Source organism: Zootermopsis nevadensis, unplaced genomic scaffold (assembly GCF_977971745.1).
Source record: "Zootermopsis nevadensis isolate Lab colony 2312 unplaced genomic scaffold, Znev_1.0 Znev_ptg000016l, whole genome shotgun sequence".
Lineage (NCBI taxonomy): Eukaryota > Metazoa > Arthropoda > Insecta > Blattodea > Termopsidae > Zootermopsis > Zootermopsis nevadensis.
In genome coordinates, this window is record NW_028259148.1 from 3,209,591 (window position 1) to 3,227,410 (window position 17,820).

Below are 17,820 nucleotides of genomic sequence, written 5' to 3' on the forward strand. Positions count from 1 at the left end.
ATCATGTTATTCATTTCTTCACAACACTAGGCTACTTCCCCCATAAGCTTCGATCTGCTTTTCAAAACTCACGTGACAGGGGTGACATGCAGAGTAATTAATTCCTCATTTGTTTAACTGTTTATCTTTCATATCTGCAAACTGTCTTTTTACCATTTCCTTTTCTCATACCATTCTCTTTTTCTCACTTTCTCCCTCTCTCTCTCTCTCTCTCTCTGCCTGTCTTTCTCTGTGGTCTCGTCTTTATGTCTTTGTATTATACTATTGGTGTCGCCAAACCGGTCGGCAGTCAATATACATCTTTCCAATACTTATTAGAATTCTCAATAATTTTTAAATATTGTGATGTTAAAATACAAACATGTTTTTAATCGCATTCGGCTCTTGCAAAATCACTTCCGTTCATCTGCAGTGTATTGTTATATGTCATCTGATGTTTAGACTACGTATATATTAATTACATAATTGAATATTAAAATTGACAGATTAGGCATTTAACAAAAATCATGATATGAATACATGTGCAGATATGCAGGGTCCATGCATTCAAAGTGCTGGAATTATTCAGAGATGGGAATTTCGCTTAACACTTCTCCCGCTGTCCGGAGGGCCTGATGACAGAAAAATCCCAACACATCTCCAAGGAGAATCTCTACTTCCGCCTGGACCAGTTTCCTATACTGGTTCACAAAAATAAATGTGTTATTGAGTTTCTGTGACTGTTCTATTACTCCGTTATACTTTTCTACAAAATATAGGCCTGGACCTGAGCCTAATTCCTATGTCATGGAGTCAAAGATCCATGCATTCATAATCTCTGCATTAGATGGAGATTAGTGGTTAGCTGTAACTTCCGACCATTCGAAAACTGTGGAAAGTTGTTTGAACGTTATATTTAAATGTTTACATGGCTTCTTATATAGAGGACTTGCAAACATTTTCAGAATGGAAAATTTAATTATGTACAGCGTGAATTAACAAGAACATATACATTCCTGTGTTGACTGTAGATATGAGGTAAAAAATATTCAGTTTGCATTTTGTATGTATTTGAATTGCCAACCTGGATGGAGACACCACTTCATTTTTCTTCTACAGATGCTATGTTGTGACTTTTTAATGAGAACTTTTACTTTCATCTACTTCTTATAACGAGAATGAGCAATTAGATTTGGTGGTTTAAAAGCAATAAGTAAGGACATTTTTATGTTATAACACACATTATTTTATACTACTTTTAGAAGACATGCTCGTATAGTTATGAATAAAATTAACTACTAAAATTTCCAAATAAAAATACTGGAATTCTTGGCTATGTTTTATGATAATAATCTTGGTTTAAACTAGTGTTTCAGCAGGTAAATAAATTTCCTGTAACATTTTTTTTATTTATTATTCCAGTTTTATGTTTTAGTAATTTTTAATTCATGAGGAAGAAAATAAATAATGATAAAATTTAATTTTATTAAAATTTACCCGCTACACATCTCATTTACATATTTAATGATAGTTAAGTATAACATTTTAAAGTACTTAACATTTAAATATTGTCACATTTTTATTTATTTGTGAAGAAGTATTGATCAGATATCACAATTTGTATTACTATTTTTTTTATTATATACTTGAACTGTTATTCTTTTTTTAGTATTCTCGGCATGAACCTGTTCGGTTGTAGATTCTGTGAAATTCAAGCAGATGGAACAAAGATATGCGACAGAAAGAACTTTGACTCGCTTCTCTGGGCCATTGTCACAGTGTTTCAGGTATAATTCGTCACCTTTTCGTTCATTACATAGCTTACTGTATTCTAATATATTTTATCATTTAATATATCATAATAAAGCACTGTTGCCATTGATAATCTACCTTACAGTTTACACGTATGATTTGTCACTTCTGAATAATTGAAGCAATTTGCTTCATTTTTCTCTTCTTTCTTTCTTTTATCGAGAACCTGCAGACTTTCAGATATTTCACGTACGAGCGCAAAATACATCTCTCTGTATCTTTACACGGTGAACCTCGGATTATAGCAGTTTGACACGTAATAAATTATTCTAACTTTGAATTTATTTTTAGAGTAATTATTAGGCAACATTGATACTTAACATCAAACTTTGATTTAGTAATAAATTAATTACTCCTTGAGACAGAGTCTTCCTTAAGAATCTTTTAGTTTCCCAGCTTGTCTAAAAATTCCTTGTCATTTATGGAACCTGATGGTTTATTACTGTTTTTATAACAGTCTGCCACTGGACGTTACCTGAGAATCTATACGTAGAACTCTCAAGCGATTTATTTTATTCATTACTTTTTATTAATTTTTTTTACACATTTCGTATCTGCTTCATTGCCCCGCGTACCTCGTCCGCCTTACTTTTGTAGTCCAATAATATTCTATAAAGTGTATGATTCATGAGGCTCCTAATTCTATAATCGTATATAAAAGACTGGATTTCAAAGCTACTACAAATTTATGTACCTGCAAAGAAAATTTCCAACTCTGTGTACAAGGATTAGAAATTAATTAATTGAGTCAGTTTCAGACACTGTAACAACAAGGATATGAAACTGGAATTATTTGTATTTTCTCATATAACAAACCATGCTGGCACAATTTCAGCAGAATTAATTTAAAAATGAATTGAAGAGTTAATATTTTTATCAGTCCTGCAGGATTATAGTAATCAATTTATAAGCAAGTAATCTCTTTCGAGCATCACGTGATATTTTTACTCTGAAGATAGTAGATGTAGTGTTCACAGAAATGTCAGATATAGTTAAACAATCGAAAGAATTTGGTGCAAGGTCTTTTGTTTTGTAAATTTTAACATGCACGTACAGACTTAACGTAAAATAGAAAATTGACATAATTTGACTGTTCATTGAAGAATTTCATGACATTTCAATTTCATTCTTTAATTTAAAGTATCCGTTTATCGGTTATTACAAAACATTTCATTTAATGTAATGAATCAGAACACAGTTAAGAAATTACGTGACAAATTTCATACGTATTAAATTGTTAACTTGGTAGTGTTTCACGTAATGTGTGTAGCCATTCAGATGTTTAAATTGGAAAGATACACATTATTTAAAACACTTCTTGTCAATGTGTAACAGCGCTGTATGAGATTTTATCATCTTCATCAGCACATAGACGACACATGTACCATCATGTGTCACGAGTCAAAAGTCATAGATCAGTCTCTCACAAGAGAACAGGTAATGTATACAACCAACATAGGAACTAGTCCTTCGCTTGTATTTATTACGTACCAAAGTAAGCATGGCTACTCGGTCGGAACGTTTTCTGATTACGTCACAGTGGCGCTATTCAAAAATAATGCCGCTATTAATCCAAATGAAATATTGAGTGTTTTTAAAAACTGTTTCGAAATTTTTAGAGAAATATTCCTAGAATTACTACATACTTAACGAGACCTCTCCGGTAAATAAATAGACTGTACCGATTCTCATTTGGGCAGCTCGTGATGAGAAGGTAGTGATACGATTGATCAGAAAGAAATAAAGTAAACTGAAAATTACTTCATGAAACTGTTAATTAATTTTTTTAAGTCAGTGACCTCATTTTTAAACATTTAATATTACGATGCTGTCGAAAATTAATTTTATATGTGCACGTTCAGTTTGCATAACTTCGTAAAAAGCGATAGTTAGTATGACAAAACAATTATTATATTAATTTTATAATATAAAATTATTATGGATTGTTCATTCCAATGGTCTTACAGTATAGCCCACGTACATGACGTAATCAGTCGAATTTCCTCTATTTTTAACTTTTCAACTTTTTTGCTTGCTTATTACAATCATGCTTAGCTTACCTGTTCGTATTTGCTTTCAATTACAATCACGATTCGCTATGACACGTAACCCGCATTTGTCACTAACAATAGCTTATTTATGCTTATCCTTTAGCAAAAATGCTGGGCCAAGTATGAATCGCTTCTTAAAATAGTAACGCTTTATATCGCAATAGAATATAACAAGGGCTCGATGTAAAGTCCATATGAGAGGTAATGTTACGACAACGCTGGGATCACGATCATTGGACACAACAAAATTTTCTTAGGTTTCTTTTTTTGTCATTCTGTCCTGAAATGCTTTCGTTCATAAACTTTGATCTTGTTAATGAGTAGACAGGATTTTAGGTTTTTATGGTTATTGAACAGTTGTCCCTTGGGAGTTAAAAATTTAACAAAATCTGAATTTGTAATTTTATTTTGTGTTATTGTACAGAATTTTAACATTGTGGTGGTCATTCATTGTGTCACAAAAAATAAAGGTTTGAAATATAACATCCTCTGAAGTTTTGGACATAGAATCTTTCTTCATTTTAATATTTCCACTAAAATTCATTTTAAATCTCAAAAGTACTTGGTCCTCTGTACATCGCTCGTCGACACTGCATCTTGTAGAATATCATGACTTTAACAGGTCACGCGTATTTTCTGATCGACGTCCTTGCCTTTTGGTCACTGCACTTAATCTTCTGTGGACTTTATGTGCGACTGCGTAAATATTGGATATTCTTTTTCTTTAAATAACTCGATTTGACTAACGCTGCTGATTTGTTTAATTGTATTGCTTCTGTTGCTATGTAACACTTTTAGTAGTGCGTGTTAGTAGGCCACGTGTCTTGTGTGCGTCCAGTGTTTGCCATTATTTCTGATTATCCTTGAGTATCTATTTCTCTTTCATTTAAAATGATTGTGACAAGAGATTATTAGAAGAAAGAAACAGTTAAATATTCAGTGGCTGCCAAGCAAATTAAAACTGATTATGCAACCTAATTTGCTGCTTTCATACTCTGCTGTTTTGAAAGATGCTTTATTAAAATAATCGGCTTGACGTTTAAGTTACGTAATATAAATGGCTACGTGGAACATTTGTTTAGGGGCTTGTAGTTTATGATAGTTGAGGACGTTCTGAAAGAATATCTGTGAAGCCTTTTTCAGTTTAAGTTGCTGTAAGATATTTTTGGTGTTGGGTCATTTCACGCCACCCAAAACAGTTGAATTTTTATTGGCTTCATAGCACCAGCAGCTTCAATTGTTCGCTCCTTTGCATGAATACTTTTAGCTTCAGTTTATTTAAAAAGATACCGATCTGTGTTTTTAGTATTGACAGCAATTATTCTTCAAATTTCTGCACTGCACTGGAAGTGATAATATTCTTTTGTCGTACCGCGTAGTACTTCAAAATTGTTTTCGGAGAAATATGTTGTCAAATTTTGGAGTTCAGATAATTAATAAATGATTTTATTTTTATCTCTAAAGTATTTGTCAGTAGTGGCCTGTTATAGCTGTCGATTGGAATCAAAATAATTTTATTAGAATACATTTTGCACAAATTATACGAAAATTATCAAATATTCAGTGTACATCATTATAAAAACCTTAAAAAAATCATTATAAATTCCTTTAATATTAAGTTACTTAGTAGAATGATCATGAAAATGTGATAGCACTTTCAGTGCGAATTAATTATATAAATATACCCCGAATATGGCATTAAACTACAAGACTACCAGTCGAAGTCGGAAGTAAGAGTGTGTCTATTTGTTCCTTTTAATTAAAAATACAAGTTCTTTACAGTACCATTGATTTTATTATAATAAATTTACAAAATTACATAATATATCTGCGTTGAAGAAATGTCTAGTATTGTCCTGGGTACTAAATGAAATTAAACACAAGTTTGTGACAGAATATTACGAATGTCATATTCGCTGAAAAATAAAAATTGTAGGACCTAAGTTTAGTGATTATTATTTACATAAAAACTTCTTCATGTCGTGACAGAAAGTTGTGTATTCTCTTTAGCATAAATTACTCTCACACGCTCTTAAGTTCATAATATTTAACAAATTATGGATAAACAAGTTTTACATGTCGAACCCTATAACGGTATCTGTTTTTAAAATTTACGGGAAACTTCGTATGAAATATTAGTAATGCTTGCCATACACTTTTCACGTTTTGTTCAGTTCAACAAATAATTGTTACCTTAATTTTAAACAAGTTATTGTCACCTCTGTCACATAATACAGAGTATTTTTTATTGTATTTTTTTTTTAAAAATTCTCTGACCACACTGACGACCTGCATGTCAGGTTAAGTGTGATAAAACATAACCTCAAATATGTAGAAATAATCCAAATCAGTACAACGCTGTCATGTTACTCATATATACAATCATTTTCTCATTTCAACACACGCCAAAAATATGAAAAGGTCTTCATTTTATTTTATTTTTAATCTTTATTTCTACAAGTTGCCTCTGAATCTACATTCCCGTCCTATAAAACGTTATTACAAAGTTAAATCCAGTGACTTAAATATCTTTGGTAAACCATTAAATGAAATAAATCAAGATTATATTACACATGACAGGATACGTCGAAAACAAAACTAATTAAAAATAAATACCTCTGACTACTTATACTGTCCTTTGTATTTTAGAAATCAGTACTTGTCCAAGGCTGATTATTGTTGTTTAAACGAGACATTCGTGTCGTGAGGCTATTAAGCTCTCAAGATTAATATGCCATATTGATATATGTGTAACAGATCAAGGTATTAACCTCAGGAGCAAATCATTACAAAATATGTCGCGGAGCAAAGTTACATTTCGGACACATTGCACATTATTTATATTGTAAATTGTTTTAATTGAAAATGCATGTACAAAATTATGAAACCAATAGCAATATTAAACTCTTGCAGCTGAGAACTCGTCAGAGACAAAGACTTCGTGTGTACCGAAATTTTATTACCAGACGATGAATTGTTCGCCTTACAATGGCTACTAGAACACTGGATACTGGGTTCGACCCGTTCTTAAAGTGCCTGAGCACTGCGGGTCCCAACTTTTCGTTGGCTCGATCTATGGACATTCGGTAGGACTCCTTGGATGAGGGATCGGCCCGTCGCAAGGCCTCTACCTGTACACAGGGCAACACAACACAGAAAAAACATCCATGGATTGAGTGGGATTCGAACCCAGAAAATATTTTTGGCGGTGTATGATAAACAATACTTGCCACTGTGGTCTAGCGGTTAGAACGTTGGCCTTGTAATCCTGGGGTCTCGGGTTCGATTCCAGGCGGTGCCCGAATTTATAACTTGTGTTGGGCAAGGCCGTGGTCTAGGCAACACGGAGTTTTCCTCCGGGGGCTTCCCCGGTTTCTCCGTGGCATCCCAACAATTACTCCATTCACACACAGAAGAAGGCAATGGCAAACCACTTCTGGATCATCTGCCAAGAACGTATCTGAACAGGTCCCAGTCCGAGAAAAGGATGGAAGGATCCTGTTCATATGGACCTGTCGTCAGACAGAACACTAAATAAATAATAAGATGAGGTGGTCTAGCGGTTAGAACGCTGGCCTTGTAATCCTGGGGTCTCGGGTTCGATTCCCGGCGGTGCCCGAATTTATAACTTGTGTTGGGCAAGGCCGTGGTCTAGGCAACACGGAGTTTTCCTCCGTGGCATCCCAACAATTACTCCATTCACACACAGAAGAAGGCAATGGCAAACCACTTCTGGATCATCTGCCAAGAACGTATATGAACAGGTCCCAGTCCGAGAAAAGGATGGAAGGATCCTGTTCATATGGACCTGTCGTCAGACAGAACACTAAATAATAATAAGATGGGGTGGTCTAGCGTTTAGAACGCTGGCCTTGTAATCCTGGGGTCTCGGGTTCGATTCCCGGCGGTGCCCGAATTTATAACTTGTGTTGGGCAAGGCCGTGGTCTAGGCAACACGGAGTTTTCCTCCGTGGCATCCCAACAATTACTCCATTCACACACAGAAGAAGGCAATGGCAAACCACTTCTGGATCATCTGCCAAGAACGTATATGAACAGGTCCCAGTCCGAGAAAAGGATGGAAGGATCCTGTTCATATGGACCTGTCGTCAGACAGAACACTAAATAAATAAATAATAATAGACAATATGGCATAAAACTGAATCAAATTATTTGTCTGTTTTTTAACAAGCGAAGATTAAAACTTTTAAAATGTAACTTGGACTCGTACTCTTTGGTGTTTTGTAGTAACCTAGAAATTGTGTGTTGCCATTAGATTGTGTGTAATTTAGATTACTTTGTAGCTGTGTTGTTGAGTATTGTGTTCATGTGGTGACTTTTCATGTGAATAGTGTATGACGTAGAACAAACGTACGTTTACTACATCAGATAACCTTTGCAATTACCTGTCTAGTCAAAGTGATCACGGTTTTCATAATCTACGTAAAAATCTCTAGAAGATTTTGTAACAGTGATGATGTTCCTAATTCAAAATGAAAATTAACACAGTGGTATTAATGATTTTATTTTTAAAATATGAAAGGTATTCGTCATTCATATAATTCCTTACGAAATTCAAATATAATTATATGTTTCTTGGAGTGAAATTATAGTAGTATTTAAAATTAGTGTTCTACTACAGTTGCACTACAAATTGCAACGAAATCGTTTCCTTTTACCTATGGTTCATGTATTACGATTCCAGTTTTGAGGAACTTTAAATTTACACGATATTCAGTATAAGCAGGAAACCTGCTTTACATTTTCAGATTTATTTATAATAGTTTTTGAAGTAATATTACGAACATCACTTTGACTAGACGACACTGTCTTTTGTTACTCTCATAAAACAGATAGAAACAACAGCTCATTTTGGACAATAATTACATTTTAGCGGAGTTGGTTCTGATTGTAATTGAACAGAATTACAAAATAAACTAATCTCGTTTTAAAACGAGAATGGCATTCAGTATTCATTTCAACTGATTCATTGGTCACATAGTTAATTTTATATCAGGTTTATTTAACTAGTCATTTGTATATAGATGAAAGTTTCGAATGTTCAGGATGATTATTGTAATAATGAATGGGAAGGGATCTGGAAGATAGCGATTGTGGCCTAGTTTAGGCTATAATACCTAGGCATTTGAATCGAGGGACTTGGAAAAATCAGGAAAAATGTCACTCAGGTTAACGGTTTTGGGGTTCAGATTTGAAACCAGTGCTTCCCGAATACGAAACGCGAAACACAGTACCACCACTTTTGATATTTCATTAGATCGTTTCTTCGCCATTCTTTCCGTGTGTTAAATTCTAAATAAACGCAGTTAGGATCCGTTATTTATGTTTATAATGTTTTTTTTTCTGTTTGTTCTTAACTAACCTTAAAGCTCAGTAATCTATTATTATTTATTATAAAAAAATTGTGATTTGTCGTCGTCGCCAACAAATTAGTAGAAATTTGTTTACTCGGCCATTGTTGTGTTGGTATACCAACACAACAATGTGTATAACTTATTTTCAGCAACACAGAGGCATCTAGCTTAAATAAACGGAATTGTAATGACTACTGATATTTCTATGCTGAGCTTTCTGTTTTAGAACTAAGATTTTTATAATATTATTTTGAAAAAATATGTCTTTTGCATTTACTTGTCACTGGTACGAATTAATACATTTTCGTTAATGTGTGTTTTATGAAAATACATAGATTCCAACTAACTAAATAACATTTTAGCTCAGAATTAAGATTCTGTGTGGACTACATTATTGTTAATTATTGTCTGCTGCAACAATGATGCTGTTTGTTGTCTTTCTGAAGAGAAGTCGGAATAAATGAAAATGTAATCTCCAGTTCTATTGACTTGGTATACGAGGTCATAGGAATGAAATTTAAATATTCCCTTATGTGAATAATGAATGACTCAGTTAAAATTGTATTTATTCCGAAGACTTTAGTATTATATTCGCGTAAATGTGAGTAATTTATTATCTAACGTATTTAAAATATATTTTTACGAAAAAATAAAAAAATAAAAAATATGCGGTCGAATTAAGTCGATATTAAAAATTCGGAAATGTTAATTAAAAGTAAACCGGTTTTGTCTGATGGATATGTTTCTTGATATTTTTTTGTGCAGATGTCAGTCAAAAGAATTTGGATATTATTATTCTCCTTTCACTTATTCCGTCCATGTTACTGTAGAATAACACGATCTTTAAAGGATCTATACAGCATTTGAAAGTAATGTTTTTGTTGATTCCCTTCGTTAATAACTGTGTAGTATCTTCACTTGTGTTTAATTTTTATTTTATAAAGCATATTAACTTTAAAACACGCAATTTACACCCCTAGATATGCAGACGTCCTGAAAACATACGTCCATTTTAATTCCAGCTATGAAGGCAGTGACAAGATGGTGGTGTTCATTGACACGAAACAAACACTCATTTAAGAGCCGATATTGTGTTATTTTCTGCGTGTGTCATTTATAATTTTGTATGAAAAATGGCTTATTTTGAATCTTTTAAATGTATTAATGTGTTTTTGTTTTTTTAAATTATGTGAAAACTAACTTCATTTACAAAACAATGGGCATTTACGTATTAAGTTTCAAAACTTACAGAATTAATATTTTTTTTGTGAATAGAATAATTTTAAGTGGGTTTTTTTTATTCGTTGAAAACATTATTACATTGGAGTGCCCTATCGCGTTATAGACACTGATAGACAAATAAGTTCTGTCTTGTTACACATTTCGTTAATTCTAATTGTTGTGAAAACTTGAATTTGGCCTGTGTCTATCTTAATTACTATTCTTAATTTTTTTATTTCCATTAAAATATTGATAATCAAAATTCGTCACAGCAGTAAATCAGTTTAAAAATTGTGATGTGTTGCACAATACAAAATTTGTTTCTTCTAGATTTTCTGTTGTGAAATGGAATGACGTATTTAATCATGGGCAATCAAATTGATATTCATTGATCCTTTAGAGTGTACATGGCTGCATTTTAAGCAAAAAAACACACAGACAATGCACACCGTAATACCCCAATGCACATGACAAGTTTCATTTTGATCCATGTTTAAGTGTAGCTATATAAATAAATATAAATGTAACACGTTGGGCATTGTACACGTCTGTGTAAACTTCCATGCGTAGTTCAACAATTACGTCGGCTATCATAAGCACTAGAACAATCTTGATCTGCAATAAATTGTTTCACGTTATTGTATCAGATGTATGTTCGGAAATTGTGTGTGGTTTTACACGTATTGTTACTTTACAATGGGCATGACCAATTTGTATAGCTATGCTTACGTGTGTATATCTAAACCACAGACGCTTTATTATAAGTTAGGTTATGTTGTTGCAGAAACCATGAGCTGACAGGAGACGGAGTTTGAATGATGTTTACCTTTTAGTGACTGCTGATGCTTATTTATTTTATTCATTTCTCTCCTCTAGCTAACATTCTTGTTTTCTCTGTCCTAATTACAGTAACCGTTGGCCGTTAATTTCACACTTTATCATATTTTGTGGAGAACTTGTTTGTTTTTTTGTTTTTTACAGTATTTTAGGAATGTACCTCTTTGGTGGTAAGTTTTGCATGCTGTCAGATGGATCCAGAGAGTGTAATTGTGACGAAATCGTCAATCGTCACCCGAAGTGCGTTTGTGATAGGAAACATTTTAACAATATTCTCTGGGCCACCGTCACGGTCTTCCAGGTAAGTCGCTGAATTTTACATTTTTATCTGCACAGATCGCCTAGATTATATAATCAATAGAAATTAAGTTGTATGTCGAGTACGTAATTATTTTATTCAAGAAGTAATAACCGATCTGTACAACATGTTGGTTATTTTATCAACTTAAATATAGTTTGTTTGTTTGTTTTTTTCTTTGAAATTTCAAAAATTTGTTAATTCGACTTTGTTCCGGACAAAATAACTTTTAAAATTTTACTAGAAGTAAATAATGTTTACTAAGTTTCGTTATATTGTGTTTCGTGCATGGAATAGATTGTTCCTCATTTTTATATGAGTCCAAATACTTTTATTTCTATAAGCAGCAAGGAATACTCTGCTCTTGTAGGACTGTGGACTGATTTTTTGTAACATGTTGTTATGCATTCGTAAAAAAAGGTATTACTCTCTTGAATTCATGTCAGGAGAATTTTGTGCAAGTCATAAATGATGTCATTTTTGTGTTTCCGAACAAAGAACAATTATTCGTGCAAAAATACTTGTTTCAAAAGCTGATACATAATAGTCCGAAAAGTATAATTTGTGTTAGTGACGTCAACTCTAGCAAGGAATGACAATACAGGATAGAATTGTTCTTGTACGTCTATATCTCAATAGGTTACAACTTGTCTCGAGATTTTCATTTGGCTTTAACAGTACTCTGCCTAAACAGTCAGTGTTGAAATGCAAACGCAAATTATTTTGAAATTAAATTGTCCCTTACAAAAGTGGAACAAATATAAAAAAATTTGTTTTCCTTGCATAAATTTCATAATAAAATAATGTAAATAAGCATGTTGGGATACAATTCCAATTAGAAATATTGTAAGTAACAATTGTTTTCCAGATGCTTCATAAATTTAAAATTCTTTACCTGATACATGTTGAAATACTTGATATTTCTGAACGTTCATTAGTCTGTTGTGTGATAATTATTCGTGTAGGCGTACTTTTTTTTTTGTAAATTCGATGTTCGTGATCAGCGAAGTCCACCTAAATGACCTTGACCGAATTTAAAAAAAAATTCTATGGTCACATCGTTTTACTTACGTGTAAATAAAATATCTTTATTTAACTTTTCGCCAATAAAATCATTCAGAACCCTGGCATATATAAACACTTTAAAAAATCGTCATAGTGTATTATCTGATACATGTAGAGAGAGAATGTTCATAATGCCATCCCATTTGCTGGCAAGAGAACAATTTTGAAATGTCTGAAGACAAAAATGATCAATTGTACTTTTAATAATTTTGAAATAATATTCATATTAAGCAAATTACCACATTTATTTAGCTGTCAATATAGTCGAAACAGGACCACGTTGTCATATTGATGGTGGTGCAAGTTTTTAAAAATTACATATAAAAATAAATGGTTTTCCATTTTGAGCGGGCCCTACACTGGAAAGAGGCTGATTCTAATATTATGTAATCTTTCTCCTATCATCTATTAACGATGTGCGGTGTTCCTGGAATATTTTATTTCGTAAAGTGACTGAGCAATGAAGGGATAATAGAATGGAAGTTTAGTCAGAGAACTCCAAACATATCTGTCCCTGTTTACCTCAGATTTTACACTGAAATCATTAATCGTACTGTTGGTACGTTAGCCCTGATGGACATTCTTTTAAATTCAAAAATACTTAAAAATGTAATTCTCATATACCGTATAGTGGATTTGATTAACGAAATGCGGAATGATATGGTCATTAATTATCGTGTTATAAATCGTCGAAAAGTTTTGTGTTGTTCTTTGTTTCACAACTCTCCGTAGCTACAGGTTTGAAACTACGTGGGTGTTTATTGTTAAGTCCTTCATTTTGTCTTTACTGCTTACCAATATCAACCTTAAATAATATCCAGTTGATACAAATAATTGAAATAATTTACTTGTCTCAAATTACATATAGGCTTTACTCAAATGTTATTTAAATTATTGAAAACTTATTTCACACAAAATAAAAAAATATTTAATTGATATAACAATTATCGTGGTATATTTGTACATGAGGAAGTAATTATTTTCAGCGTCATTTTAATTAGATAATAAATATTTAAAAGATCTTCTGTAATAATCAAATTAATTATAAACGAATACCAAGGCGAGGTGAACATCACAATCCTTCCTAGCAGATTGCTTCAACGCTTGTTCGTAAGAGATTAGCATACTAATCTGACCTACGGAATGTTATTACCGTCAGTTTTCATCCATTTTAAATTTAATTACCCTGGTTAGACACGTAACAATCAGTTAAATTAAATTATTAGACTTAAATTAGTAGCTTGCATTCAGTCAACACAGCTCCATCTGTTTAATTGGTACGGCAGTTGTTATTAAAATTTTAAATCTCCATTAAGTTCAGAAACAACTCGAATTGAATTAGAATGAGTCGATAAATCTGAACCTATTTTTGCATTTCAAAAACAATATAAACTTATATTTTATGTGAATTAGAGACATTCTGTACTTCGATAATTATCCCTTTTAAGCCCAATAGTAATTATATATACCCCCTGCTTCAACTTTAGTATTCATACTTTTGTGAGCTTCACGATGATGTATTCTGTATATCTACCAACTTTTCCAAGAATCCCCTCGCCATTGGACTGATTACATTTCTTGTAACAGTTTCTGTGTATTGCAAAAACCGATAACAAACGCGTGTTTAGACGAAAGCTCCTTCAAATACCCAGTTCCCTCTACACGAGATTGTATATAATAAAGATTAACCCTTTGAAGCTCGTCTAAATGTTTAAAAATTCAGTCCGTACCGCAAAGAAAACACAGCTCTTCACCATTACAAAGATTAGTTGGCTAATACTGTTCAAGGAAGTAATTCACGTTTACAGTGAGAATAGTCTGAAACCCATAAATTAAAACTGCAGATTTATTTATTGTTAAATCCGGTGGTACATATAGTTACCACTAGGCTTTTAAGGGTTAATGATACCAACTAAATGGAGGAACACGAAACATAATATTGTGAGAATTTTTTCGATAAACTCTACTCTTGATTGAAGTAAACACTATTTTTAAACCAGACACGAAACAGGATTTGAATACCCATCTCCTAGATATTCTAATATAGACATACATATCGCCTTGTCGATCTTAGATTAAACACAGGTCTCCTTCCATGTAACAGCCGTGCATCTAAAGTCATTGAAGACAGATGTCTATCAGACGACAATCAACTCTTTATTTTAATACAGAGTGCCCCGCAAGTACTGACCATAGAATAACCATGTTATTTGACAGAATATGTAAAAGAAATTCAAAGAGTGAGGCTTTATTGTAAATTATGTGTTTCTGATCTCAAGTGTTTGAATATTTTACCTGGGACAAGCCGTTAATGACATTACACTCTTTGCCTTACCAGTACGAGAAAGTTACTGTCACGTTGCCACCTGTAAATGACAGTGAAAGGGGAAACAGCAGTGAAGGAAACCAGGGAAGCCGCAACGGCTCATCCTCAGTCAGAAATTCAGATTAGAAACACGATTTTCAATAACTTTTACCTATTTTTCCATATTTTGCCACATAACAGAGTTTAATGGCTTTGGACGTAAGGGACATCTCTGTTTTGCTACCACCATCTGACTAGAATATGTTGCTGACAGCATTAAAAAATACAGTTTATAATTTTGTGGTCATGTCATCTGAAGACAATGTACAAAATGTGGCAGCTCTACAGGTTGCTTGTGATCTGTTTCCTAACAGATCCTAACCCAAGAAGATTGGAACGTCGTGCTGTTTAATGGAATGGAGAAGACGAGCCACTGGGCCGCGCTATACTTCGTGGCACTTATGACATTTGGTAACTACGTTCTCTTCAACCTTCTAGTTGCCATCTTGGTAGAAGGCTTCTCTTCAGAGGTATGTGATGAAGTTTGTCTAATTATCACAAAGTCACAGAATGTGAGACATTTTCTTTCTGACTGCCAGTCTCGCCATCGTGTCGTGCACATGATTTTACAAATGATGCTTCTGTGACTCGGTCATAGCAATTTAGACATTATATTTCATGTTTAAGAAATGCCACTAATCTTTGGCTACGTGTAAGTCTGTAAACTTGTTCCAGTAACTTAAATAGTGAGTGAACGATAGTTCCTGTGGAGATGTGCCACTACTCATTCAAAATCTGTAATTATCCTGACGCTAAGGAAAATGCAAATTTTTGTGACAGACTGATGGAAGACATAGGTGACATTAGCTGATATGTTTTACCCCCTTCCTCTCTCCCCTATCCCTGTACACATAAAAACAAACACTAGTGCCCTCAAGGAAAAGTGCACGCCATGCTCGGACAGGTTATGATCAACTAAACTGTGTTTGTGGTAAGACTGGTGAAAAAAAAATATTCAAGTTTAATAAGTTGTTTTAAAACTGCAGTCTTTACTTCCACAAGCAAGTGTAATTTTAATTGCAATTATTTTTAGTGTGAATCTCCCTTGATATAAATAAAAAAGTCTGAGGCTCCCAGTTTACAAAAATGCCATAAAATATGATGTACCAATTCTAAATAATTCTTATCAGTGTGTCTTATGTTGTTTACCTATGAAATACTTTTCTATTAAATTGTATGTTTGTAATTGAATTAATATTGACTTATTGCTTTTTAATATTAGAAATAATTTCAGAATCTTTGTTTCTGGCTAATTTTACAGTGCCCCCCCCCCCCAACAGAAAGAGCCTCACAACCCCCCAGGGAGTTGCAGCTCCAACTTTGGGTAACACTGTTCTAAACACAGTAAGAATTTTTACAAGGGAAATTCTTTCGTGTTTCAGCGAAATGAGCGCCGCGAACGGGAGCAGCGGGAGTTGGCAAAACAGGCACAGCAGGCACACAAATGCGAGTACAGTGATCACTTTTCCAGCTTTGATGGATCAAGATCAAGTTCGAGTTCAGAATCCGACAGCTACACCGCAGGAACGCAGGTAGTTTCCTTACTTCTGCTGACTAACCAGTGCAATTTTTTGGAAACTTTGAAACTCCTTCTGAGGTCCAAAACACTTTGAATTGTTATGACCATCCACTTCTTGATCTTTGTATATCTCTTTCTTTCAAAGAAGTGTATGTCAACTGTGTTATGCCGCATGCTTCCCGCTGTTTAGCTTGTGTGTTTATTTCTTTCATTTTCTATCTTTTGTGGTTTTGTTTTCATCTTAATTTTATATTCTGCCTCGTAAAATGACTTCCGTCGGTCAACTGGCAAATCTCGTGTGTAATCTACGTTGTTCTTTTGCCTGCTTTGTTAATGTTTGTTAAAAATAAGCAGTGAAAGTTGACACAGACATCTAGAATTTGCATAATATTTATCTGTGCCATTTCATATTAGTATCAATTTTGGATCCAGTTTAGGCAGTTTCTTTCTGAACATGACTTTGTGAACAGATTAATTCCCTTTTATTTTCATAACAAGGAGGTATATAATCAGTTTTGTGTTACAGTTTCCCTATTTGTGTATTATCCATTTTCAGGAGCTGAAGAATAGATGGAGAAGTGCAGAAGAGTTGAGGAAAACTGACAATGGGCATTGTGAAAAGAACAGCTGGAAGCAGAAACAAGATCTGGATCGTGATTACGAGCCAAAGTGCAATATTCAGAAAGGTAAGGAACACACCTATAATTTAACTTGTTCTGCAAAAGAAATATATACAGGGTGGTCATAAATTATTCACCACATTTAAAACTTACATAAATCACAAAGTTTTAGGGATATCGTGAATCGGATTGCATTGTTGGAGAAGACAGCTGAAAAAGTTTTGTATTAGTTGATTGCCCGGCCGAACCAATTTTCTGTATCTCGTATACTCTGTGTTTTGTGTGTACTTGAATTGTGGTAAATAATTTATGACCATCCTGTATATTCATGTAAGCTGGTTTCACAAACTTGGCTCATTAACAAAAAGGACTTTACGTACCTGGTTTTATTCAGCTCAGAATAGGACTGTGTGACGGGCTGTTATTGATACAGTAATGAACCTTCAGGTTCTGTAGAAGGCAGGGAATTTCTTGACTATTTGAGCACCTATCATATTCTGAAGGACGACTATCCTCCTTAAATTTAAAATTTTGCCAATGCCTTTGAGTTTTCTTAATTGATGGAACTAATTCAATTGAATTAAAAGTAAATTACAAATAATATACCCATATAATGCACTATTGGACACCAAAATTCAAATTCATCACATTTTATGATGTGACTCACACTCTGAAAAG

General features: G+C 33.4%; 1 protein-coding gene across 5 annotated transcripts in view; it reads left to right on the forward strand.

Moving 5' to 3' along the window:
- Ca-alpha1T (Ca[2+]-channel protein alpha[[1]] subunit T) overlaps positions 1–17,820 on the forward strand; it is an 86,758-nt gene that overhangs the window by 45,540 nt on the left and 23,398 nt on the right. For 4 of the 5 annotated variants that reach the window (XR_015535285.1, XR_015535286.1, XM_087349393.1 and 1 more), the window contains exons 15-18: positions 11,420–11,576; positions 15,318–15,473; positions 16,386–16,535; positions 17,079–17,208. Coding sequence is in view for 3 of the 5 variants with exons in the window: in XM_087349393.1 (XP_087205519.1) it covers positions 11,420–11,576; positions 15,318–15,473; positions 16,386–16,535; positions 17,079–17,208 (593 nt within the window). In the remaining 2 variants the exon portion in view is untranslated. Of the gene's footprint in view, positions 1–1,648; positions 1,767–11,419; positions 11,577–15,317; positions 15,474–16,385; positions 16,536–17,078; positions 17,209–17,820 lie in introns of all 5 variants that reach the window. The other variant, XM_087349396.1, reaches the window with a different exon arrangement.